General features: G+C 46.6%; 1 protein-coding gene across 1 annotated transcript; it reads right to left on the bottom strand.

The window, feature by feature from the left end:
• Positions 1–600: 600 nt before the first annotated feature.
• Positions 601–24,970, bottom strand: LOC115136969 (centrosomal protein of 164 kDa-like). The gene is given in 31 exon segments (XM_065024582.1): positions 601–1,534; positions 1,633–1,755; positions 1,854–1,926; positions 2,092–2,262; positions 2,265–2,390; positions 2,617–2,731; positions 3,622–3,729; positions 3,915–4,113; positions 4,247–4,411; positions 8,367–8,626; positions 8,700–8,768; positions 8,866–8,949; positions 9,075–9,218; positions 9,362–9,484; positions 9,639–9,722; positions 9,963–10,158; positions 10,506–10,637; positions 10,842–11,282; positions 11,558–11,631; positions 11,905–11,982; positions 12,092–12,148; positions 14,926–15,635; positions 15,686–17,057; positions 17,877–17,981; positions 18,262–18,339; positions 20,035–20,151; positions 20,291–20,434; positions 22,055–22,286; positions 22,925–23,036; positions 23,316–23,405; positions 24,782–24,970. Coding segments are annotated over 30 exon segments (5,874 nt in total). The 5' UTR covers positions 23,401–23,405; positions 24,782–24,970; the 3' UTR covers positions 601–1,437.
• Between the last annotated feature and the right edge of the window lie 946 nt (positions 24,971–25,916).

Below are 25,916 nucleotides of genomic sequence, written 5' to 3'. Positions count from 1 at the left end.
TTTCTATGGCTGTCTGATACTGGATGGATCTGTCCCAGAAAGAGATCAACGATTGTATTTTAATTACTAACTACGTCCGGGGCGGCAGGGTAGCCTAGTGGTTAGAGCGTTGGACTAGTAACCAGAAGGTTACAAGTTCAAACCCCCAAGCTGACAAGGTACAAATCTGTCGTTCTGCCCCTGAACAGGCAGTTAACCCACTGTTCCTAGGCCGTCATTGAAAATAAGAATTTGTTCTTAACTGACTTGCCTAGTTAAATAAAGGTAAAGTTTAAAAAATAAACTAACTACGTCCTTAGCTGGTGAGAAAAATAGATTTTGCACTGTAGGATAAGAACTTGGGACTATGTGACTACTGAATAAAGTTTGTGTCCACGATGATAAAGGTGTAGCCTTCGCATTAGTACAATCTGTCTCTAGGTTTTGCATTTTAAGTAACTGACAAGCAGGATGAGGAAATCCAGACTTAAGGACCTGGGTTGTGTTCATTAGGCACTGAAACGGAAGTTACTGACAATCATGGAGACTACCTGAACTTGTCCAAGAAATTCTCATTTAAGTTGCAACACTTTCTGTTGGGTGTCCCAATGAATACAACGCTGGTGATCACTTTTTAATGTAGACAAATTAAATACTGAAACATGAAAAAGAATGAAAGTTTGGCATTATGAATATACACCACTTTACATTTATTAAAATGTTTCTTGTAAAAAAATATGGTAAAAATGTCACACGTCTATGCACAGTAAAACACTGGAAGAGTCCCTCTTACCAGAATTTCATAAAGACTGCGAATCCCTCACAAGTCATTGTCTTGCCCTTGTGGTTATTATGGTATGGCTTGAACTTCTCACACAGTGGAATGAGTGATGCGTCTCTTGTACAACCTGATACCATGACAATGATCTTATGTCAGCTATCAACAGTATCTCACTCCAACCTCGAGATGTCTCTCCTAATAAAGTGAAGCACCTATTGTATGTGTAACAACTATGCAATCTGCTTTTGAAACATTTAAATAGCTAGAGGCCAAAAAATTGGGAAACAAACTGGTTTGTTGACTACGGGGCTATTATCTCCATAATCCCAAGCTATTCACCCTTGCATGCCAATGGAATAAAATGAGTCCACTGAAACACAATCACACCTAAAGCGGAGTTCACCAGAGGACAGACGTCTTAAAAATGTTTCTTACAGTAATCTGATATATAAACCTGGTTGTAGAGGAATCCTAGCTCTGGTCCAGGGCGTTCCTTTGGTCCACACATAGTCGACGGGGTTCCTCTAGTAACGCCCTGGACCAGAGCTAGAGGGATCCCTGCATTACTCCAAGTTAATTTAAAAAACCCACCCCTGTCCTTAGCCCTTTTTCAGTAACAGTACATCTTTATCTGCTTGTGTTGATCCTTGCTCCGTATGTAACTCCACCCACCCCCTTTAGTAATGGTACACTTTAATCTGGTTGTTGTCATCCAGGCTCAGCTGGACCAGTCCACTCATAGTTGGGGGGGTCCGATAACGTGTGAACAGAGGTCTGATGAAAACCTGTTAAGGACATTTACAAGACTGAACCAAGCTCCATTATAAAGTTGTGCAATGTGGTAATGTGTGAGCATTTTTACACAAGGATACACACTGGGGTCTTTCCTGCGTGTCTCCAGCCATCTCTTGTTGCCGTCGATCAGACCCTGTAGCCTCTGGCCATCCATCTCCACCGACTTAGGCTGCATGGAGGACAGACTACGAGCCTGCTCGCTAACACAAACACACATGTCTTTAGTACCTTCCTTCAACAAGACAGACTACTGTGAAAGGGATGAGTGACGGTTATAACAAATCATTTCCCTATTTACCTTGCAGGACTGTACCCTGAATAAAGCGTATGCGTCCTCAAGGAACTGGTGGCTATGGACTCAATAGGAGCCCCTATGGAAGAAGGGACAAAGAGAAGTGATGTCTTGTTAAACCAATAAACTAACTCCTCACCCTACCTGAAACTACACAGAACAGAGTTCTTCAGTCCACAGAACTAAATAGAACGCGTATTTAATATAACATATATGATATTGAATCTCTTTGGCTGAGATGTACCAGGGAAGAGCTTGGCCCAGCGGCTGTTGAGCAGGTCCTCAGAACCCCGTGGCTGGATGGAGGTGCTGTGAGGGGCCCACGCCCAGGAGGGCCCAGACAGAGGCATGGAGAGCTGTGAAAGAGGCATTGAGGTGGGGGTTCGGGGCTGGGAGAGGGGCAGGGGTAGGGGAGAGGCTGGTAAGGGGTCTGGCGTTGGGTCAGGGAGCCCAGGGCCCCCAGGACTGTGCTGAGCTGGCCAGAGATGTGCTGGAGCGACTCAGCTAAGTGCTGCACCTTAGCCGGCACTGTGGGCTCCTCACCTGGAGAGGAGAGATAGAGAGGGAAAGACAAAGAGAGAGAGAGCGCAAGAGAGAAAGGGAGGCAATGTCAGAACACATGAAGAACCAGGGATGAGCTTTGAAAGAGAGGAAGGAGTGGGTGAAAGGGGGGAGGGAAAGGATGAATAATAAAGAGGGAGAGAGAGTATGATAATAATTTGGCAGAGGAGGATACTCCAGTATACTCCAGTATGTCTGTCTCTCTCACCAGGACCATCAAGGCCATTGCTGACGCTGCTCATATCCGATTCAGTCACATCAAAGGCCACCTTCCTATCAGTCACCAGTCTGTCCTGGTCATCATAGTAGTGATGAGGGGAGACCTGGGCAAGATAAAGCAAGAGAAAAAACAAACTCCATACTTTTGTACTTGCCATTAACTCTAACACACGTTTTCTCTTACCATCATTGACTTCGCTGAAAGTTTAACTTACAATGACTGTGGTATGCGATTGTCTTACCTAACTACCGTAAATTAAGTTTCTCTGGATAGGAGTGTCTGCTAAATGACCAAAATGTTACGTAAAAATGTAAACGCGTACATACAGTGAGCTTCGCAAAACATTAGGAACACCTTCCTAATATTGAGTTGCACCACCTTTTGCCCTCAGAATAGCCTCAATTCGTCAGGTCATGGACTCTACAAGGTGCTGAAAACGTTTCCCAGGGATGTTGGCCCATGTTGACTCCAGTGCGTCGCACAGTTCTGTCATGTTGGCGGGATGTCCTTTGGGTGGTGGACCATTCTTGATACACACAGGAAATTGTTGAGCGTGAAAAATCCAGCAGCGTTGCAGTTCTTGGCACACTCAAACCGGTGCGCCCGGCCCTTCCTACCACACCCTGTTCAAAGGCACCTAAATATTTTGCCTTGCCCAGCAACCCCGTGAATGACACACATACACAATCCATGTCTCAATTGTCTAATGGCTTAAAAATCCTTCTTTACCTGTCTCCTCCCCTTCATCTACACAGATTGAAGAGGATTTAACAAGTGACATCAATAAGGGATCACAGCTTTAACCTGGATTCACTTGGTCAGTCTGTGTCATGGAAAGAGCAGGTGTTCTTAATGTTTTGTCCATTCAGTGTACAGTGTGTTTATTAGCTATTCCAGTATGCCTAACGTTATGGGCATGGTATGTAGTACAGGTGGTGTACAGGGGGCAGGATATGTGGTATATAAATGTGTTATGGTGTACTACTAAGGCACCTCTTCAGCTACGGAGCTCTCTAGCTGTTGCAGTTTCTCCTCCTTCCTGCGTAGCAGCGAGTTCCCCCTCTTCACAGTCACCCTCAACTCCTCCACGTCACTGGCCTCCTGAGGAAGAGAAGAGGAAACGAAAGAGAGAGACAGAGAGTGGGGGAAAGAGAGAGAGAAAAATGATCCAGGGACAGTTACACACGGAGGTCATGCATACTCTCTCACTTCATGAATGTTCGACACAAGGGCACTAGGGCCGGGTGTAGGAGTCTATATGGGATAAGGAAGGGAGTCACACTTACACGCACCTGCTGCAGGTTCCTGTACATCTCCTGTGTGGCCTGGGCGTGGCTGGTGGTGTTGGGGTACTGAGAGGAGCTGGACTGGGCCTGAGCTGCCTGCAGTGCTGCCTGTCTCTCACTCAGACGACCACTCTCCTTCTCCAGGAAGCGCCGGGCTTTCTGCAGGGACAGCCCCTCAGAGGAGATATACTGACGCAAGCTGGGAGAGGGAAGAGAGAGAGAAGCACACACACACACATAGAAGTTAGTCAGGATTGAAGGGTGCAACATGTATGCTCTCACACACACACACACACACACACACACACACACACACACACACACACACATACTCATCCAAGACAGGAGGTTCTTTCAGATCTTCCACATGCAGCACTTTCTCCCGTCCAGCAGTAGAGGGCGGTGCCTCGCTATCCTTCTCCTCCTTCCTCGCCTCCTCCTCCTCTGTTCTGTCCAGTCTAGTAGTAGGCCTCTTGATCTCACTCTGCTCCAAATCACTGCAATAAAATCACATGTTAGTAACTGAAATAGTACTGACATTGGAATAACATTGAACCTTCAGTATGACTAAGGTGACCTGCCTAAATGACTACCGACTCATAGCAAACACATCTGTAGCCATGAAGTGCTTCGAAAAGGATGGTCATGGCTCACATCAACACCATTGTCCCAGAAACCCTAGACCCACTCCAATTTGCATACCGCCCTAACAGATCCACAGATTATGCAATCTCTATTGCACTCCACACTGCCCTTTCCCACCTGGACAAAAGGAACACCTATGTGAGAATGCTGTTCATTGACTACAGCTCAGCGTTCAACACCATAGTGACCTCAAAGCTCATCAATAAGCTAAGGACCCTGGGACTAGAGGTCGACCGATTATGATTTTTCAACGCCGATACAGATTATTAGAGGACCAAAAAAAGCTGATACCGATTAAATCGGCAGATTTATTTATATATATATACATTTGTAATAATGAGAATTACAACAATACTGAATGAACACTTTTATTTTAACTTAATATAATCCATAAATAAAATCTATTTAGTCTCAAATAAATAATGAAACATGCTCAATTGTGGTTTAAATAATGCAAAAACACAGTGTTGGAGAAGAAAGTAAAAGTGCAATATGTGTCATGTAAAAAAGCTAATGTTTAAGTTCCTTCCTCAGAACATATGAAAGTTGGTGGTTCAATATTCCCAGTTCTTCAATATTCCCAGTTAAGAAGTTTTAGGTTGTAGTTATACACTTAAAATTATTTCACTTAATATTTCCTGTATCACAATTCCAGTAGGTCAGAAGTTTACATGCACGAACTTGACTGTGCCTTTAAACAGCTTGGAAAATTCTAGAAAACGATGACATGGCTTTAGAAGCTTTTAATAGGCTAATTGACATCATTTGAGTCAATTGGAGGTGTACCTGTAGATGTATTTCAAGGCCTACATTCAAACTCAGTGTCTCTTTGCTTGAAATAATGGGAAAATCGAAAGAAAACAGCCAAGAATTCAGAAAAAAACGATAGACCTCCACAAGTCTGGTTCATCCTTGGAAGCAATTTCCGAACACCTGAAGGTACCACATTCATCTGTACAAACAATAGTACACAAGTATAAACACCATGGGACCACGCAGCCGCCATACAGCTCAGGAAGGAGATGTGTTCTGTCTCCTAGAGATGAACGTACTTTGGTGCGAAAAGTGAAAATCAATCCCAAAACAACAGCAAAGGACATTGTGAAGATGCTGGAGGAAACAGGTACAAAAGTATCTATATCCACAGTAAAACAAGTCCTATATCGACATAACCTGAAAGGCCGCTCAGCAAGGAAGAAGCCACTGCTCCAAAACCGCCATAAAAAAGCCAGACTATGTTTTGCAACTGCAAATGGGGACAAAGATTGTACTTTTTGGAGAAATGTCCTCTGGTCTGATGAAACAAAAATAGAACTGTTTGGCCATAATGACCATCATTATGTTTGGAGGAAAAAGGGGAGGCTTGCAAGCCGAGGGAACACCATCTCAACCGTGAAGCACGGGGGTGGCAGCATCATGTTGTGGGGGGGCTTTGTTGCAAGAGGGACTGGTGCACTTCACAAAATAGATGGCCTTATGAGGAAGGAAAATTATGTGGATATATTGAAGCAACATCTCAAGACATCAGTCAGGAAGTTAAAGCTTGGTCGCAAATGGGTCTTCCAAATGGACAGTGACCCCAAGCATACTTTCAAAGTTGTGGCAAAATGGCTTAAGGACAACAAAGTCAAGATATTGGAGTCGCCATCACAAAGCCCTAACCTCAATTCTATAGAAATGTTGTGGGCAGAACTAAAACAAGCGTGTGCGAGCAAGGAGGCCTACAAACCTGACTCAGTTACACCAGCTCTGTCAGGAGGAATGGGCCAACATTCACCCAACTTATTGTGGGAAGCTTGTCGAAGGTTACCCAAAACATTTGACCCAAGTTAAACAATTTAAAGGCAATGCTACCAAATACTAATTGAGTGTATGTAAACTTCTGACCCAACGGGAATGTGATGAAATAAATAATTCTCTCAACTATTATTCTGACATTTCACATTCTTAAAATAAAGTGGTGATCCTAACTGACCCAAGGTAGGGAATTTTTACTAGGATTAAATGTCAGAATTTAAACTGAGTTTAAATGTATTTGGCTAAGGTGTATGTAAACTTCCGACTTCAACTGTACATTCGTACAACGATTGTGCTTTTGTTAAATCATCACCGATTTGGCGAAGTAGGCTGTTATTTGATGATGAATTATTTGATTAATTGATTATATGCAACACAGGACAAGCTAGTTAACTTAGTAATATCATCAACCATGTGTAGTTAACTAGTGATTATGTGAAGATTGATTGTTTTTTTATAAGATAAGTTTAATGCTAGCTAGCAACTGACCGTGACTCCTTGCTGCACTCGCGTAACAGGTGGTCAGCCTGCCACGCAGTTTCCTCATGGAATGCAATGTAATCGGTAATCAGCGTCCAAAAATGCCGATTACCGATTGCTATGAAAACTTGAAATCGGCCGACGACTTCCTGGGACTAAACACCTCCCTCTGCAACTGGATCCTGGATTTCCTGACGGGCCGCCCCCAGGTGGTAAGGGTAGGTAACAACACCCACCACACTGATCCTCAACACATTGGCCCCTCAGGGGTGTGTGCTCAGTCCCCTCCTGTACTCCCTGTTCACTCATGACTGCACGGCCAGGCACGACACCAACACCATCATTAAGTTTGCCAATGACACAACAGTGGTAGGCCTGATCACAGACAATGACGAGACAGCCTATAGGGAGGAGGTCAGAGACCTGGCCATGTGGTGCAAGGACAACAACCTCTCCCTCAACATGATCAAGACAAAGGAGATGATTGTGGATTACAGAAAAAGGAGGACCGAGCACGCCCCCATTCTCATCGACGGGGCTGTCGTGGAGCAGGTTGAGAGCTTCAAGTTCCTTGGTGTCCACATCACCAACAAACTAACATGGTCCAAGCACACCAAGACACTTGTGAAGAGGGCACTACAAAACTTATTCCCCCTCAGTAGACTGAAAATATTTGGCATGGGTCCTCAGATCCTCAAAAGGTTTACAGCTGCACCATCGAGAGCATCCTGACGAGTTGCATCACTGCCTGGTATGGCAACTGCTCGGCCTCCGACCGAAAGCCAGAGGGTAGTGTGTACAGACCAGTACAGCACTGGGGCCAAGCTTCCTGCCATCCAGGACCTCTATACCAGGCGGTGTCAGAGGAAGGCCCTAAAAAATGTCAAAGACTCCAGCCACCCTAGTCATAGACTATTCTCTCTGCAACCGCACGGCAAGCGGTACCGGAGCGCCAAGTCTAAGTCCGAGAGGCTTCTAAACAGCTTCTACCCCCAAGCCATAAGACTCCTGTGGCTACTCAGACTATTTGCATTGCACCCCCCCACCCCCTCTTTTACACCGCTGCTACTCTGTTATTATCTATGCATAGCCACTTTAATAACTCTACCTACATGTGCATATTACCTCAATTACCTCGACTAACTGGTGCGCCCGCACATTGACTATATACAGGGGGTACCGGTACAGAGTCTCTCTATTGTTATTTTACTGCTGCTCTTTAATTACTTGTTCCTTTTATTTCTTATTTTTATTCATATTTTTTAACTGCATTGTTGGTTAAGGGCTTGTAAGTAAGCATTTCACTGAAAGGTCTACACCTGTTGTATTCGGCGCATGTGACTAATGCAATTTGATTTGATGACTAGATCAACCGCTTGACAAATAGCTCAGTAGTCTGGCAAGCTAGACATGAAGTCTCCCACTAAGTCTGAAAGACATGCTACTGTCAGTTGCAAGTTGACAATAAAACAGGAGTGAACGGAGGTTGACCCGAACTAACAGGCCAGGTGTGTGTGTGTGTGTGTGTACCTGACTCTGCGGCACAGCCGATCACAGCGCTCCTGCAGCAGCTCCACCTTGCTCTCTAGCCGGTCCCGCTCCTCCTTCATCCTCCTGCTCTCCTCCTTCGCTTTGTCCCTCTCCTCCCTAATTGTCTCCAACTCGTCTCTCACTTTGGTCCTCTCCTCCCTCGCTCTCTCCGCCTCCTGCCTCGCCCTGTCCCTCTGTCCTTCCACCCGCTCCAGATCCTCTCTCAGTCCATCTCTCTCCTGCATGACTCCAGGCAGAGCCTGAAAACATCACAGGCTTAAAATCTACAGCATGACGAAGACAGAGGTGGTGACGATGGTGATGAATCCTCACCTCTATTCCTCTGTCTATCTCATCCTCTTCATCCCCAAGCTGCTGCCGCCTCTTCTTCAAATTCGCTGCCTGAAAGGTGCATCTCCTTTAATCAACAGCGCCCAACCACACACATACAGTTCATTCCATTCCATAGCCTAGGCCATCCCTACGTCTTCCAGACTACCTGGGTCTTCAGTATTGCCTCCTGGGTCTTCAGTTCTCTGGCTCTCAGCTCCAGCTTGTCCCCCAGCTCCTGAATCCCTGCCTCCTAAGGGATGACATAGGTGTTTGGAGATGATACATGGTGTGTATGTGTGTGTGTGTGTGTGTGTGTGTGTGTGTGTGTGTGTGTGTGTGTGTTCGTGCCGCACGTGTGTGTCTCTCTGTCCTCACCTTGCGTGTGTGCGTCTGGCGGCTCTTGGAGAGCTGGGAGTCTAGCTGTGTACGGAGTCTCTCCAGCTGGGCGCTGTGGGTGGCCAGCAGGCGATCTCTCTCCTCCTGCAGGGCACACAGCAACTGCTCCCTTTGGACAGCCTCCTGGAGGACAAACGCACACACACATGCAGACACATCCAGACGCACAGACACACACACAAACAGACCCACACACAGACACAAATAGATAATGCGTTAGCAGCAGGCCTGTTACAAGAAGCTGTGACCCTTGAACTGTGTCTCACCTGGTCCAGATAATTGTCTCTGATTGAGTTGAGTTCTCTGCGGTGGTCGTCTTTGAGCTGCTCCAGCTTCCTGCCGTGGTCACGCTGCACTTCCTCCCTCACTTCCTGGAGCACGTCTCCCAACTGGACCAAGACAGTGAGTGGGAGGGATACATAATGTCACAACACTTTATAGGGTTTAGACTGACACTGTTATGGTAATATGTCGTCAGTGAGATGAGGGGCTAAAAGTTTGTGTACCAAAGGTGGGAAGTAGTGTGTGTGTGTTCTCTATCACCTCTTTTTGGTACTCTGCTAGATGTTGCTCTGGGCTACGAGGGCTCTTCAACTCCCTCCGCCTCTCACTGGCACTGCTTCTCCCCTAAGACAACAACACACTGTCTTCAACCATCATCAGTGTGACACACACACCACACTATCCTAGACTCCCTCCACGCATTCCCCACACAAAAACCCAAACACATGAGTCCAGACAGTACACATTCAGTTGTTTCAAGTACGCGTGTGTATTGGAAGGCCCCTCTCCTATACCTCCACCCCTCCCTTCTCCGACCCCCACCGCCACTCTCCCACCTCCCCCTCCCACCTCCCCTTCCCCCACCTCCTGTTTGAGGGAGTCGAGTTGCTCCTCCCGCTCCCCAAGCAGTCTCCGCTTCTCCGCATGTAGCTCCTCCTCTGACTCCTCCCTCAGTTGCTGTAGGTCCCGCCTCCTCTGGGCCTCTATCCTCTCTCGCTCCGCCTCTCTCTCCGCCTCCAGGGTGGCACGCAGCTGCCTCAGCATCGCCTCGCCCTCCTCCCTGATAAAAACAACAAACACACGCGAACGTAGCAAGCACGCGCACACAATCATTTCCTAGCTCAAATATTTTTGGGGTCTTGTTTTTCTCCAGTGGCCAAGCGGTATGGTATACCTACTGTATGTGTAGTAAGAATGTATTGCCTTAGCACAGAATAGTTATGTGAAGTAGTGTCATATTCATACGGCTATGGTCGCTGGGCGTGTGATCTAAGGGTCATTGGAGCACTCCAGGGCGATAGCTGTCATGCGAATAAGTGTGTGTGTGTGTGTGTGTGTGTGTGTGTGTGTGTGTGTGTGTGTGCTTAAGCAGATGGATGAATTGTAGAGAGAGATGAGATGAGTCACCTAACGTTGCGTTGCTGGTTATCTCTCTCCCGCCGGGCCATCTCCCTTAGCTCCAGTAGCCTGCTTTCAGACTCCACACTCAGCCTGTTCTCCTCTTCCCTCCCCTTACTCTGGAGCCTCTCCCTCAGGCTCCTGGAAGACCGGTCAGGACCAGAACACACACATAGCAGCGGGTGAGATAAGCAGCACTGTCACACAGCACTAAGCATCAATACTGAGTCATATCCTCTCACTATCACAGGGAGCATCACAGCTCACAAATACTACTATAAAAGTGGACATTAGTGGAGATTGAGGGAGGTTGACCACTCTGGGGCCTGCTGCTTGGATGCCTACCTGACCCTCTCTTCGCTCTCCTCCTTCAGCCTCTGTTCCTCCTCTTCCTCCTCCCGCCTCAGCTCCTCCTGAAGTAGGCGCACCTTCTCCAGCCTCTCACGCAGCGCATGCTCCTTCTCCTCCTCTATCTCCCTCTCAGTCTCCCTCCTCTCCTTGTCCCTCTCCTCCTCCTGGGCCCTTCTGCTGTCCGCCCCCTGCCTGGGGGCTTCCTCCTTGTAGTGGTTGTGAGGGCTCCTAACTAAGCGGCCTCTGGAGGTGTCAGGCCGCTTGACCCCCTGGACCCCTGGCACCCCTAGGCTGGCGCTGGTGCTAACCCCCTCAGCCCGCGGCCGGGGCTCCGGCTCAGAATGGGAAGACCCTGTGTCCTGTTGGGATTCACTGGACTGGCTGGGGTGCCTGTCCTCCATTTCTGGATCCTCTCTGCCTGCAGCTTGAAGACGCCTGCAGAGTGGAGGGAGGGAGGGGGAGGGAGGGAGGGAGGGAGGGAGGGAGGGAGGGAGGGAGGGAGGGAGAGAGAGAGAGAAAGAGACAGCGAGGGAGGGAAGTCAGATAAATGATTTGGCTCAGCTCTAGACTGCAGATCTGTACGAGAGACATACTACTGCAGCAGTGACAGTGACAATAGGCTTGTATCACAATGTGTGTTTCAAATTAAAGAGAGGACATTATACTGAAGTATGGGCATTTATCAGAATCAGAAAGTCTTGTCTGCCAACCTCTCTGCAGCTTCTGCCCTCTTCCTCCGTTCCTTCTCCTCTGCCGCACTGACTTTCACTTTGCCCTCTTCATCCTGCGGAATATTTTTTTTTTTTAGATGAATAGCAAATGCTAACATCTAACTCCACGTGGCATGATGTGAGTGTTACTCTCAAAATAAAACAACGGTACAAACTGTGCCTACAGACTCTACAGAGAACCACTGTGACTGAGAACATCCCAGTGAGGAAGGAGAGACTGTAGCTGAGGAGGAAGGAGGTGAAGAGGAGAGCCAGGATGAAGAGGGGCGAGCGAGGGAGAAAAAGAAAAGAGAGGAAGAGGAGGAGAGGAGGAGAAAGTGTGGTACCTGCAAGAGTAGACTAACAGCAGGGGAGAGATCCTTCAGGTCCAGGACTTTCTCTGACAACTTGGAGCCAAAACCAGACTAAAGGGAAAATGGAACAGAACACTATTAGTGTTTACTAAACACACCCCTTGATAATATCTGTTTAAATGTTACATTACAAAGCATGTTGTCAAGCCATAGAAAGTACCCTGAGGTCCTTGGTGGAGGAGGAGGCCACCTCCATGTGCTCGCTGGCCTCGGACTGCTGATGTAAACACACACTCAGTCACCGACAGGAAGCATAGTGCCACCGTATCACCTCGACAGACAGACAGACAGACAGACAGACAGACAGACAGACAGACAGACAGACAGAGACAGACAGACAGACAGACAGACAGACAGACAGACAGACAGACAGACAGACAGACAGACAGACATGGATGTACAGTGCCTTGCGAAAGTATTCGGCCCCCTTGAACTTTGCGACCTTTTGCCACATTTCAGGCTTCAAACATAAAGATATAAAACTGTATTTTTTTGTGAAGAATCAACAACAAGTGGGACACAATCATGAAGTGGAACGACATTTATTGGATATTTCTAACTTTTTTAACAAATCAAAAACGGAAAAATTGGGCGTGCAAAATTATTCAGCCCCCTTAAGTTAATACTTTGTAGCGCCACCTTTTGCTGTGATTACAGCTGTAAGTCGCTTGGGGTATGTCTCTATCAGTTTTGCAGATCGAGAGACTGAAATTTATTCCCATTCCTCCTTGCAAAACAGCTCGAGCTCAGTGAGGTTGGATGGAGAGCATTTGTGAACAGCAGTTTTCAGTTCTTTCCACAGATTCTCGATTGGATTCAGGTCTGGACTTTGACTTGGCCATTCTAACACCTGGATATGTTTATTTTTGAACCATTCCATTGTAGATTTTGCTTTATGTTTTGGATCATTGTCTTGTTGGAAGACAAATCTCCGTCCCAGTCTCAGGTCTTTTGCAGACTCCATCAGGTTTTCTTCCAGAATGGTCCTGTATTTGGCTCCATCCATCTTCCCATCAATTTTAACCATCTTCCCTGTCCCTGCTGAAGAAAAGCAGGCCCAAACCATGATGCTGCCACCACCATGTTTGACAGTGGGGATGGTGTGTTCAGGGTGATGAGCTGTGTTGCTTTTACGCCAAACATAACGTTTTGCATTGTTGCCAAAAAGTTCAATTTTGGTTTCATCTGACCAGAGCACCTTCTTCCACATGTTTAGTGTGTCTCCCAGGTGGCTTGTGGCAAACTTTAAACAACACTTTTTATGGATATCTTTAAGAAATGGCTTTCTTCTTGCCACTCTTCCATAAAGGCCAGATTTGTGCAATAGACTGATTGTTGTCCTATGGACAGAGTGTCCCACCTCAGCTGTAGATCTCTGCAGTTCATCCAGAGTGATCATGGGCCTCTTGGCTGCATCTCTGATCAGTCTTCTCCTTGTATGAGCTGAAAGTTTAGAGGGACGGCCAGGTCATGGTAGATTTGCAGTGGTCTGATACTCCTTCCATTTCAATATTATCGCTTGCACAGTGCTCCTTGGGATGTTTAAAGCTTGGGAAATCTTTTTGTATCCAAATCTGGCTTTAAACTTCTTCACAACAGTATATCGGACCTGCCTGGTGTGTTCCTTGTTCTTCATGATGCTCTCTGCCCTTTTAACGGACCTCTGAGACTATCACAGTGCAGGTGCATTTATACGGAGACTTGATTACACACAGGTGGATTGTATTTATCATCATTAGTCATTTAGGTCAACATTGGATCATTCAGAGATCCTCACTGAACTTCTGGAGAGAGTTTGCTGCACTGAAAGTAAAGGGGCTGAATAATTTTGCACGCCCAATTTTTCAGTTTTTGATTTGTTAAAAAAGTTTGAAATATCCAATAAATGTCGTTCCACCTCATGATTGTGTCCCACTTGTTGTTGATTCTTCACAAAAAAATACAGTTTTATATCTTTATGTTTGAAGCCTGAAATGTGGCAAAAGGTCGCAAAGTTCAAGGGGGCTGAATACTTTCGCAAGGCACTGTATGCTGCCATTCTCAGCAATACACACCCAGTCACACAGGAGGACACACAGCAACTATGAAGGCTCTCGTAGTAGGGCAAAGCAAGTACAGCAGCAAAGGGACAATACACTAGTCAACAGCACAGAGCAGCCATCCCATGGCTTGATGAGCAAAGCTTGGGAAGACAAGCGTCAAAGAGTCAGACAAAATACCCATACCACGCAAACACATGGCTGGTCAAGCAAGTAGTAGAGACAGAGAAACAAAGGCTACAGTACTGCAAGTTTAGAATGAGAGGACAGGGCTGCCTTGGGGGATGTCAGAGGGGGTGGGGCTGCCAGAAAAGGTTGGACTGCCTTGGGGGCTAGATGAAAGGATTAGAGTGCCTTGGTGGTAGACTTAGAGGATGGAGCCACAAAGTGGGCTGTTTGAGACGATAGGGCTGGCTAGGAGGCTGACAGAGGATGGGGCTGCCTTGGGTATGGCTGAGAGGATAGGGCTGCCTAGAGGTTTGTCTGAGAGGATAGGGCTGCCTAGAGGTTTGTCTGAGATGATATGTCTGCCAAGAGGTTTGTCTGAGAGGATAGGGCTGCCTTTGGGGCTGGAGAAGAGGATGGGACTGCCTATGGGGCTGGCTGACAGGGTGGGGCTGCAGTGCTCAGCTCTGGAGGAAGAGGGATGGAGGAAAAACTGGCAACAAGGGGACCAGAATATTCCAATCCAGTCCTCAGGGGCTGAAGTGTTAGAAGCCCAATGGCTGGAGGTTTACTGGACGGGCAAAAATGCGTGTAAAGACCAAAGACACCAATGTGATGTGCGAGGGAGACCATGGGGGGCTGGATTCACCAGGGTTGGGACTTGGGACACACACAGCCCCTCAGGGAGTGGATTGGTGTCTCCTTTGACTGAGAGAGGGGCGAGGTGCATGCAGAGGGGGAGCACACAGGGCAGGGGCCACGACATGGTCAAAGCACACCAAACCCCTACCTCTGCTGGTAGAGGGCTTTGTTTGGGTACATTCTTCTTCTTCCCCACATACACCTCCATGTTGTCACTTCGTTTAAGGTCCGCTATCTTCTTCTTCTGCCCCAGTGACCTAACTTGGACCGTTTGTGGTTCAAATCTCTCGATTACTTTGTCTGAGCTTGTGGATGTTTTGGGTTTCGGTGAGGCTTGCACTTCTTCCACCACCTCATCACTGTCTTCTTCAAGTTTGTCTCCTTCCTTTTCTTTTTGTTGGCTTTTGATGCACCCCTCCACCTCCTCCTCACTGCTCTCCACTCCTTCACTAGCTCGTTTTTCACTCGGCGAGCATCTCTCCAAGACTTTGTCACTTTCCTCCACTTCCTCGCTTTTCACACACCTCTCCAACACCTCACTCTCATGCTCTTCTTTACCCTCTTCTTCCACCTCTTCCTCACTTTTCACACACCTCTCCAACACCTCACTCTCACCCTCTTCTTCCACCTCTTCCTCACTTTTCACACACCTCTCCAACACCTCACTCTCACCCTCCTCTTTACCCTCTTCTTCACTTTTCACACACCTCTCCAACACCTCACTCTCACCCTCCTCTTTACCCTCTTCACTTTTCACACACCTCTCCAACACCTCACTCTCACCCTCCTCTTTAACCTCTTCTTCACTTTTCACACACCTCTCCAACACCTCACTCTCACCCTCCTCTTTACCCTCTTCTTCACTTTTTCACACCTCTCCAACACCTCACTCTCACCCTCCTCTTTACCCTCTTCTTCACTTTTCACACACCTCTCCAACACCTCACTCTCACCCTCCTCTTTACCCTCTTCTTCACTTTTCACACACCTCTCCAACACCTCACTCTCACCCTCTTCTTCCACCTCTTCCTCACTTTTCACACACCTCTCTACCACCTCACTCTCACCCTCCTCTTCCTCACTTTTCACACACCTCTCTACCACCTCACTCTCACCCTCCTCGTCCACCTCTTCTTCACTTTTCACACATCTCTCTACCACCCCACTCTCACCCTCCTCTTCTTCACTTTTCACACACCTCTCTACCACCTCACTCTCACCCTCCTCGTCCACCTCTTCTTCACTTTCCACACATCTCTCTACCACCCCACTCTCACCCTCCTCTTCTTCACTTTTCACACATCTCTCTACCACCTCACTCTCACCCTCCTCGTCCACCTCTTCTTCACTTTTCACACATTTCTCTACCACCTCACTCTCACCCTCCTCAGCCTCCTCTTTGCCTTCCTCCTCTTTCAACCACCTCTCAAACACTTCATCACTATCCTCATCTCCCTTTGCCTCATCGTCCTCCTCTTTCTTCTCCTCTACACTGTCTCTGACAGTCTCTTCCTTCCTTTCCACATGCTTGCTTTTCAAATCTCTCTCCCCCACTATCTCACTTTCTTCTTCATCGCCTCCTTCCATCTCTTTCAAATATCTCTCTACTACCTCATCACTCTCTTCCTCCTGTTCCCCCTCTTTTTCCTCTCCTTCTTCCTCACTTGTATTGCATCTGTCAACTCCCTCATCACTCTCTTCTGCTTTTTGTTCTCCCTCACTTTTAACACCGCTCTCAACCAGCTCATTTCTTTTTTCTACCTGTTTATCAAGTTCTTCATTTTTAACACATTGCTCTACTACCTCATCCCTCTCTTCTTGCTCTCCAAGATATCTCTCTATCTTTTCATCACTTCCTTGTTCTTCCTCCTTTGTATTGACTTTTTCCACACTTTTCTCAACTACGTCACCAGTCCCCTCTTCCTCCCCTTCATCACTTTTTACACACCTCTTTATGACCTCATCACTTTGCTCCTCTGCCTCCTCCAACTTTTCTACACACTCTACCTCCTCAGTGACCTCAGCTCCAACGTCCTTGCCCTCCTCCTCCTCCTCTCCTTTCTTCTTCTCACTCGCTTGTCCCTCTTCTCCCTGGTTCTCCTCTTCACCTCCTTCCTCCTCAACCACACTCTCTCCATCCTCTCCCCACCCCTCATAATCTTCCTCCTCCTCCTCTCCACTGTCTCTAGTTTTAGCATGCTGGGGGTCTGGGGTAGGGGGGCAGTCCCTGCTGCCTCCGCGTGGTGGACAGGAGGGGAGGTGGCGTCCACGAAGGGAGTCCTTGGTTGGAAGAGGAGGATGGTGGCACCCGGAGAGAAAGAGAGGGAAGGCGTGCATAGACAAACACAAAAAGAAAGTAGGGGGACAAAATATTGTGACAAGGAGAAGACACAGGGACCTGAGCAGCATGCAAACCACTCACGCATTCCATAGGTAGAGGTAATCGAAAGAGAACCGTCATCTCAACAACAACAAACAACACAGAGAAGTGTGACAAAATCAGAGGAAGTACACAGTTAAACACACACACACACACACACACACAGAGAAAGAACTAAGACTAAAGGGGAGGGGTGATCAAATGAACGACTCAGACGGCAAAGCAATAACAGTGACCGTATGAGGACAAGAGGACCAACAGAAAGAAACAGTGGCAGCCGTGACCATAGCACAGCTCCCACTGACACAGCAGCTACACAACCAGGAAGAGATCGAGACAAGAACCGAAACACGTGTTTAGAGTCACACACACACACACACTTATGAGAGTTGATAAATGACAAAGATTTTATGTCTCAATGAATGAACAGGCCTACATCGTTTCCCAATGATAGCTTACACTTTCCATCCCTCAAGCGTTGGTTTTGGTTCAAGGCAATCAATCTAGTACACAAGAGCAGTTCTATCTAGGTCTGCAATCTTGCGATCTGATAGCATAGTCATGAGTTTGAGACGGTTCAATATATCTAAGTGTGTAGTTTAAACTACTAGAATGTCCTACAACGGACATACACGGCAGGATTGACAGTGGGATGAAAAGAGAGAAAGAGACAGCGAGAGACATAATAGATTGAGCCACATCAGTAGTGTTGATGTTACCTGTTGAGGGGGGGGCTCAGGGCTGTGCTCTCCAGACAGGGCCAGGTCCCGTAGCTCTGCTTCTGTCCTCTCCTCTGGTGGGGCCACTCCACTGGCCTCGCTGTCCTGTTAGAAACACAACACACACAGAGAGGTTTTCTAATGTAATAATGACACAGACTTGTCTGCACTGGTATCACTGATGGAGTTGAAAGTAGGTGAAAAGTCCTAAGGGGTTTATGCTGTAAAATAGACATTTTCAGGGAAATGGTTCACAGTTGAAGGTGAGTGGTAGGTGTGCTATGTAATGTTATGAGCATGGTATGTGTTCTGGTATAAGTGTGGAATGACCCCTATTTGATGTTCTTGCGCTGTGTTGTTGTGCATGGTGAAGAAGGGGGTGTACCTCATACTGCAGCCCTCCTCCCAACGCATCCAAGTCCAGGTGCAAGTTCTGTAACAGTCTGGCCGAGCCAAGAGGACTCTGCAAACAGCATCACAGTAATACATCTAACTTACAGCGGCTTGCAAAAGTATTCACCCCCCTTGGCATTTTTCCTATAACCTCGAATTAAAATGTATTTTTTGTGGGGGGTTTGTATCATTTGATTTATACAACATGCCTACCACTTTTAAGATACAAAATATTTTTTCTTGGGAAACAAACAAGAAAACAGAAAACTTCAGCGTGCATAACTATTCACCCCCCCCAAAGTCAATAGTTTGAAGAGCTACTTTTTTCAGCAATTACAGCTGCAAGTCTCTTGGGGTATGTCTCTATAAGCTTGGCACATGTAGTCACTGGGATTTTACCCATTCTTCAAGGCAAAACTGCTCCAGTTTGATGGGTTCCGCTGGTGTCCTGCAATCTTTAAGTCATACCACAGATTCTCAATTGGACTGAGGTCTGGGCTTTGACTAGGCCATTCCAAGACATTTAAATGTTTCCCCTTAAACCACTCGAGTGTTGCTTTATCAGTATCCTTAGGGTCAATGTCCTGCTGGAACCTCCGTCCCAGTCTCAAATCTCTGGAAGAGTGAAATAGGTTTCCCTCAAGAATTTCCCTGTAATTAGCGCCATCCTTCATTTCTTCAATTCTGTCCAGTTTCCCAATCCCTGACGATGAAAAACATCGACACAGCATGATGCTGACACCACCATGCTTCACTGTGGGGATGGTGTTCTCGGGTTGATGAGAGATGTTGGGTTTGCACCAGACATTTTTCCTTGATGGCCAAAATGCTACATTTTAGTCTCATCTGACCAGAGTACCTTCTTCCATATGTTTGGGGAGTCTCCCACAAGCCTTTTGGCGAACACCAAACTTGTTTGCTTATTTTTTCTATAAGCAATGGCTTATTTCTGGCCAGTCTTCTGTAAAGCCCAGCTCTGTGGAGTGTACGGCTTAAAGTGGTCCTATGGACAGGACAGATACCCCAATCTCCGCTGTGGAGCTTTGCAGCTCCTTCAGGGTTATCTTTGGTCTCTTTGTTGCCTCTCTGACTAATGCCCTCCTTGCCTGGTCCGTGAGTTTGGTGGGCAGTCCTCTCTTAGCAGGTTTGTTGTGTTGCCATATTCTTTCCATTTTTGAATAATGGATTTAATGGTGCACCGTGGGAGTTTCTTATATTTTTGTATAACCCAACCCTGATCTGTACTTCTCAAGAACTTTGTCCCTAACCTGTTTGGAGAGCTCCTTGGTCTTCATGGTGCCGCTTGCTTGGTGGGGCCTTTCAGAACATGTGTATATATACTGAGATCATGTGACACTTAGATTGCACACATGTGGACTTTATTTAACTAATTATGTGACTTCTAAAGGTAATTGGTTGCACCAGATCTTATTTAGGGGCTTCATAGCAAAGGGGGTGAATACATATGCACGCACCACTTTTCCGTATTTATTTATTTAAAAATAATAATAATTATCAAGTAATATTTTTTCATTTCACTTCACCAATTTGGACTATTTTGTGTATGTCCATTACAAGAAATCCAAATAAAAATCTGTTTAAATCGCAGGTTGTAATGCAACAAAATAGGAAAAACGCCAAGGGGGATGAATACTTTTGCAAGGCACTGTATACTCCACAAATGAAACATTTTTGTTCTCTAAAACATTCTGCTTCAAAGTGCCCTGAAAGGGCTGGTATGCACATTGCCAGTTGAAAGACGTACCGGCTGCTCATCCTCTGAGATGTTACCCTCATCATCCTCGAACCCAGGCAGAGAGAAAGACACGCGCTCCTCCTGTCGCCCTCCCAGTAGGCTGGACCCCAGGCTTGAGAGAGGACCCTTGGGGGAGGGAGGGAGGAAGTGAAGGAGGAGAGAAAGAGATAGGTAAAAGGTTAAGGACTCTGAACAGCACACTATAAGCATAAAGGTAATACAGTACATAACTATCATGATTTTTCGTCAAGGTGAAAGCTCTTACCCCAAGCGGACTCTTCAGGGACTCCAGCCCTCCAGAGCTGCCCAGGGACCCCCTCAAGGCTGCGCCATCAAGACCCCGTAGAGGAGCAAGGCTCCCCAGGCTACCCAATGGGGCCTGCAGAGGTCCAAGGGCCAAACTCAACGGCTGAGAGAGACAGAGAGAGACACACGTGAACAAATCTGTTGTATAGAGAGGGGTCAGGTTCATAGTAATTATCATGATATTCAAGGATCATGGAGTCAAATTTGGTATACTGCTCCCATCATTCACCTGCTTCTACCAATCCTTCTATGACTACAACAGGTCCTTTACGCTCTGAGCCTGTTTTACTATTGCCTGTCTTTAATCTGTGGTCCTACCTGCCGACTCCCTGCACTGCCCTGCCCTGCGGGATCAGTCATGCTCTCTCTCATCCCCTGTCTCTCGGCTGAGAGGTAGGGGGACATGGGCCCCGGGGAGAGACAGAGAGGGGCCAGGTAGGTGACGAGGTCCTGCTCACTGTCCCTGGCATCAAGTAAGTGAACACCTGGGATGAACTTTCCCTTCTGCTTGGCTTGGCTATCTATTCCCTCATATGTTTCGGTCATCACTGCCCCAGGTGTAGAATGACCACATGAAGGCAATTGGGGTTCAATAGCCTTTCCTTCCTCTACCTCCACTTCCAAACAGACCACCTTGTCACTGAAATCATTACTGCTCTCCCTGCCCGCTTCTGCTGCCTCCCTCCATTCCACCACCTCCTCAGTGACAAAGCCCTCTGTTCCCCCCTCGATACTACCATGACTAACTGCATCAGCTTGGCTCTGTGTATCATCAGTGGGCTCTAGGCCAAACCCCACTGCCCTGTCCCATTCCTCATCATATGGGCCTAGCCCCCAAGTCAGTTCGAACCCCCTCCCAGGGGTGTTGGGAGGGTGTGAGGAGGCAGGTGGAGGCTGAGTCTCTGGGACTGGGTCAGAGAAAGCTCTAGAGAAGCCAGGAGAAAGGCCCAGGATCTCTTGGGCATCCGCTAGGGCCTTACTGCAGCGGACAGACCCACCCAGTGGGGAGAGAGGAGATACAGCCCAGGTGAGAGGAGGGAGGGTGGACAGGTGGGATAGTGGAGCCAAGCTGGGGGGTGCTGTATTAGAGAGGGTGTTCAGGGGGGAGAAAGGGGGCTGGGTGGGTGCAGAGGGTCCCTGTAATCCGAGAGTGGCCTTCCCTGTTTCTGTCTGGCTCTGCTTCAATGCAGGACTTTCCCCTTTGTTTACAGACTGTTAAGAAAGGATACACATAGCAAATGGAGAATGACTTGGGACAATTACTTGTTTACAACTCTATTATCACTACGACAATCCCTATATCGGTATAACTGTATCACTTAGCAACTTAGGGCCATGAAGCAACCAAGCATGAGTATGTGACTGTCGTGTTGATGACCAAGACAATAATATAATAATATATTGGTTCAGCCAAGCCACTCTAAAAGGCCTCATCTTTGTACTTTGTTTCCTCTCTACAATATACAGTATTTTCTGCTACGCCTCAGTGACTATGTGGAATTTTATTTATTTATTTTATTTTACCTTTATTTAACCAGGTAGGCAAGTTGAGAACAAGTTCTCATTTACAATTGCAACCTAGCCGTGCTTCTTTGACATTATTTAGAGTTGAAGTTATTTCCAGACCAATACATCTACACACAACAGCACTGCAGAGTTCTGAGACATCTGTGAGTCACTTCATGCGCTTGGTGTATTTCAGAACATAACAACGCCTACTCACTCCTGGTGGCTTCAGGAGCTCTTGGTCTTTTGCCTTCTTCTTTGGCTCCTTCTTGTCTTTTTTCTTCTTCTCCTTCTTCTTAGCGGCGGTGGTGGGGGGCCCGTGGGGCTGGGTGCCGGCTCGTTCGCGCTCCTGTTTTACCAGGCTGCGGTATTGCTCGTCACACGGGTGGTCCCAGGTGGACTGGCCCGAGGAGAAGTTGAAGTAGTACACGTCCCCCGACACGTCCTGACTGCGAGAGGAGGGAGAGGAGGGGGTCACTTCAGCACCTCAGAACCCAGAGAAGGGAGAAGAGACCAGTGAACGTTAAAATAACAGTGGGACTAATAGGTGGGATTTGAGAAACCACTTACTGAACTAGGCCAGCTAGGAAGGATCTAGAGAGTAAGAAAGAGGTTTTCCTCTAAAGAGGTATATTGTAGGTGTATATGGTGTCTGGGAATACTGGGCAGTCTACCACTGTTGATACACTGCTAGGGGCCAGAGATGGAGTCAATGTCAGGTGTCTTCAAACTCAGATCACAGTAAAAAGACTGTGAATCGAGACCCCGACCAAGACACAACTGATCCATGCAAGAGAAAGGTGAGATTGTGACTAGTCAGTATGACCAAATCTGTGTTATTTTTGCTTAATGAATCACCATCAAAAAAGTATTGTTAAAAATAAAATGTACTGTTTTACTGCAATTAATTGGGGTAGCACAAAAAGCATCCCCCCTCTACAAATATGTTGACCATCCATACACAAATTCACCACACAGGTGAGAATATTTGTGTTCGGTTTCAAATTCACTTGAGTGGATGTTACCGACCGACGCCACCAGGTTCAGACTCCATTTCTGGTATAGTGGCAGACGCCTGCCTGCTTACCAGGGTTTCCATTCGGGAGGCAGTGGGGCAACAATGCCCTCCCTGGCCAGCCATAGGAGCTCCGGCTCCTGATTGGGATCAATGCCAATCTCTCGTGCATACTCATGGATCTCTGACAGGGGAGGGGAAGAAAGCAGTGAGGAAAATATCCAGTTAACATTACATGACCCCTCACACAACCAAAATAGGTTAGTGACTGTGTCATGAAGCATAGCATGTCTATGGAAAACAGAGCATTGCTTGGTTTTGAGACGTGCCTATGTGTTTGATGCCCACTACAATAATTTGCACCATGCTTGTGTAGTTCTGTTTCAGCAATGTGGTGTACAGTCTATTGATCTGTTAACTAGAAAGGGAGCCATACTGCCCCTTCTGTATCATTCCTCTCTACCTTGTTGGGAGGGGATATAGTTCTCATCGTAGTCCTCTTCCAGGATCAGCTGGTCTCCAATCTGTAGAGCAGCAGCTGCTGTCATGGTTACTAAAGTGGGGAATAGTCATGTTGTAGATGCTATTTGAACATTTTAGCTAGGTTGAATTGCATTTGCAAGTAGCGCATGCATCACTACAAACCAAATCCCATATGGGACCTCTATTTGTGTACAGTCCTATGAGCAGTGGTGGAAAAAGCACCCAATTGTCATACTTGAGTAAAAGTAAAGATACCTTAATAGAAAATCACTCAAGTAAAAGTCACCCAGTAAAATACTACTTGAGTAAAAGTATAAAGGTACTTGGTTTTAAATATACTCTTAAGGATCGGACCCTTTAAATTTTCGCCTAAAATGGCATACCCAAATCTAACTGCCTGTAGCAGCTCATTTACAAATGAAGCATTTGTGTTTAATGAGTCTGCCAGATCAGAGGGTGACCAGGGATGTTGATAAGTGCGTGAATTTGGCCATTTTCCAGTCCTGCTAAGCATTCTTTAGGAATGTAGTGAAGTAAAGGTTGTCAAAAATATAAATAGTAAAGTACAGATTACCCAAAAAACGACTTAAGTAGTTGGAGGGCCAGTAGGGGGCACACTCTGGTCTAAAAATGCCCCAGGGTAGTGGTTGGGGACATTGCCCTGTGTAAGGTGACGTTTTTCAGATGGGACGTTAAACAGGTGTCCTGACTCTCTGTGGTCACTAAAGATCCCATGGCACTTATCATAAGCGTAGGGGTGTTAACCCCGGTGTCCTGGCTAAATTCCCAGTCTGGCCACCTAATCACACCCCCTCTCTACTGTAACTATTCCCCAGGTCGTTGCTGGGGAATAGGCAACTTACTTGGTAAAATAAGGGTTTACATTTTTTTTTAAATATATATATATATATATATATATATAAAACAAAATATAAGTACTTTACACCAGTGCCTATGTGGGTCTATGCTATTATTGGGTTTTGCAAACTCTATCCACGTAACGTTAACGTTAGCTATAATAGTTGGGTAGCTAGCTGGCTAAGTGTATCTAGTCACAATGAAGAACCCTTTACCACAGTTAAAAGGGGAAACCTTTTCAATATAAAACTAAACGGGGTAGCGGGAGTTAACATGAATTAGCTAACTTAGCGAGTTAAAACGACAGTATAGTAGTTTTAACTTTGCTTTTTAGCTAGCTAGTACGTTAATGTAGTTGGCTAACGTCAGTTTAGCTACCTAATGAGCTAATTAGCTACATTAGCTAGTTGGCCGTTTAAATTAGAATAACTAGCTAGATAGCTGGCTAACGTTAAATTCCCTGACAGATCAAGGCAGGGTGGTGTCATCTCAGAGGAAAACGTTAGCTAGTTGTTACTGTAGTTAGCTATCGTTAGCATATTAGCTAGCTAGAAACTTAAACTTAGACAAACAAATGATACGATTTACCTTTCTAACTACAAGTTCTTCTCTTGTCCCAGTAAGGGTAAGATCAATCAAGTGCGATTATAATCGACATTTTCCCTTACAAATGAGTATAACAGTTGCACTGGGTCTGCTACCTAAACAACCACAACATATCAAAACAGAATCCGCTGATGGAGCTTCCAGGGACGCTTTATTCAGTATCTGGTTCTAACACCCTAGCAACCACGTAGACTGCTTCTTCTTCTTCTTCAATGAGGATTAACGGCGGTTGGCATCCAACATATGTTGCATTACCGCTACCTACTACACTGGAGTATAAAATTAAATCAAATCCAATTGTATTTGTCACATGCGCCGAATATACAACAGGTGTAAACCTTACAGTGAAATGCTTACTTACAAACTTACAAGAGTTATTAAAGTGAGTATGTGTAGATAATAACAGAGTGGTGGGGGGGGCATCCATTTGATTAGCTGTTCAGGAGTCTTATTGCTTGGGGATAGAAGCTGTTTAGAAGCCTCTTGGACCTAGACGTGGCGCTCCGGTACCACTTGCCGTGTGGTAGCAGAGAGAACAGTCTATGACTAGGGTGGCTGGAGTCGTTGACAATTTTTAGGGCCTTCCTATGACACCGCCTGGTATAGAGGTCCTGAATGGCAGGAAGCTTGGCTCCGGTGATGTACTGGGCCGTACGCACTACCCTCTGTAGTGGCTTTCGGTCGGAGGCCGAACAGTTGCCATACCAGACAGTGTTGCAACCCATCAGGATGCTCTCGATGGTGCAGCTGTAAAACATTATGAGGATCTGAGGACCCATGCTACATCATTTCAGTCTCCTGAGAGGGAATATGTTTTGTCGTGCCCTCTTCACTACTGTATTGGTGTGCTTGGACCATGTTAGTTTGTTGGTGATGTGGACGCCAAGGAACTTGAAGCTCTCAACCTGCTCCACGACAGCCCTGTCGATGAGAATGGGGGCGCGCTCGGTCCTCCTTTTCCTGTAGTCCACAATCATCTCCTTTGTCTTGATAACATTGAGGATAGGTTGTTGTCCTTGCACCACACAGTCAGGTCTCTGACCTCCTCCCTATAGGCTGTCTCATCGTTGTTGGTGATCAGGCCTACTACCACTGTTGTGTCATCAGTAAACTTAAT

This window comes from Oncorhynchus nerka, linkage group LG11, assembly GCF_034236695.1.
Source record: "Oncorhynchus nerka isolate Pitt River linkage group LG11, Oner_Uvic_2.0, whole genome shotgun sequence".
NCBI lineage: Eukaryota > Metazoa > Chordata > Actinopteri > Salmoniformes > Salmonidae > Oncorhynchus > Oncorhynchus nerka.
Note: the sequence above shows the minus strand (reverse complement) of the source record. Positions and strands in the feature narration are given on the sequence as shown.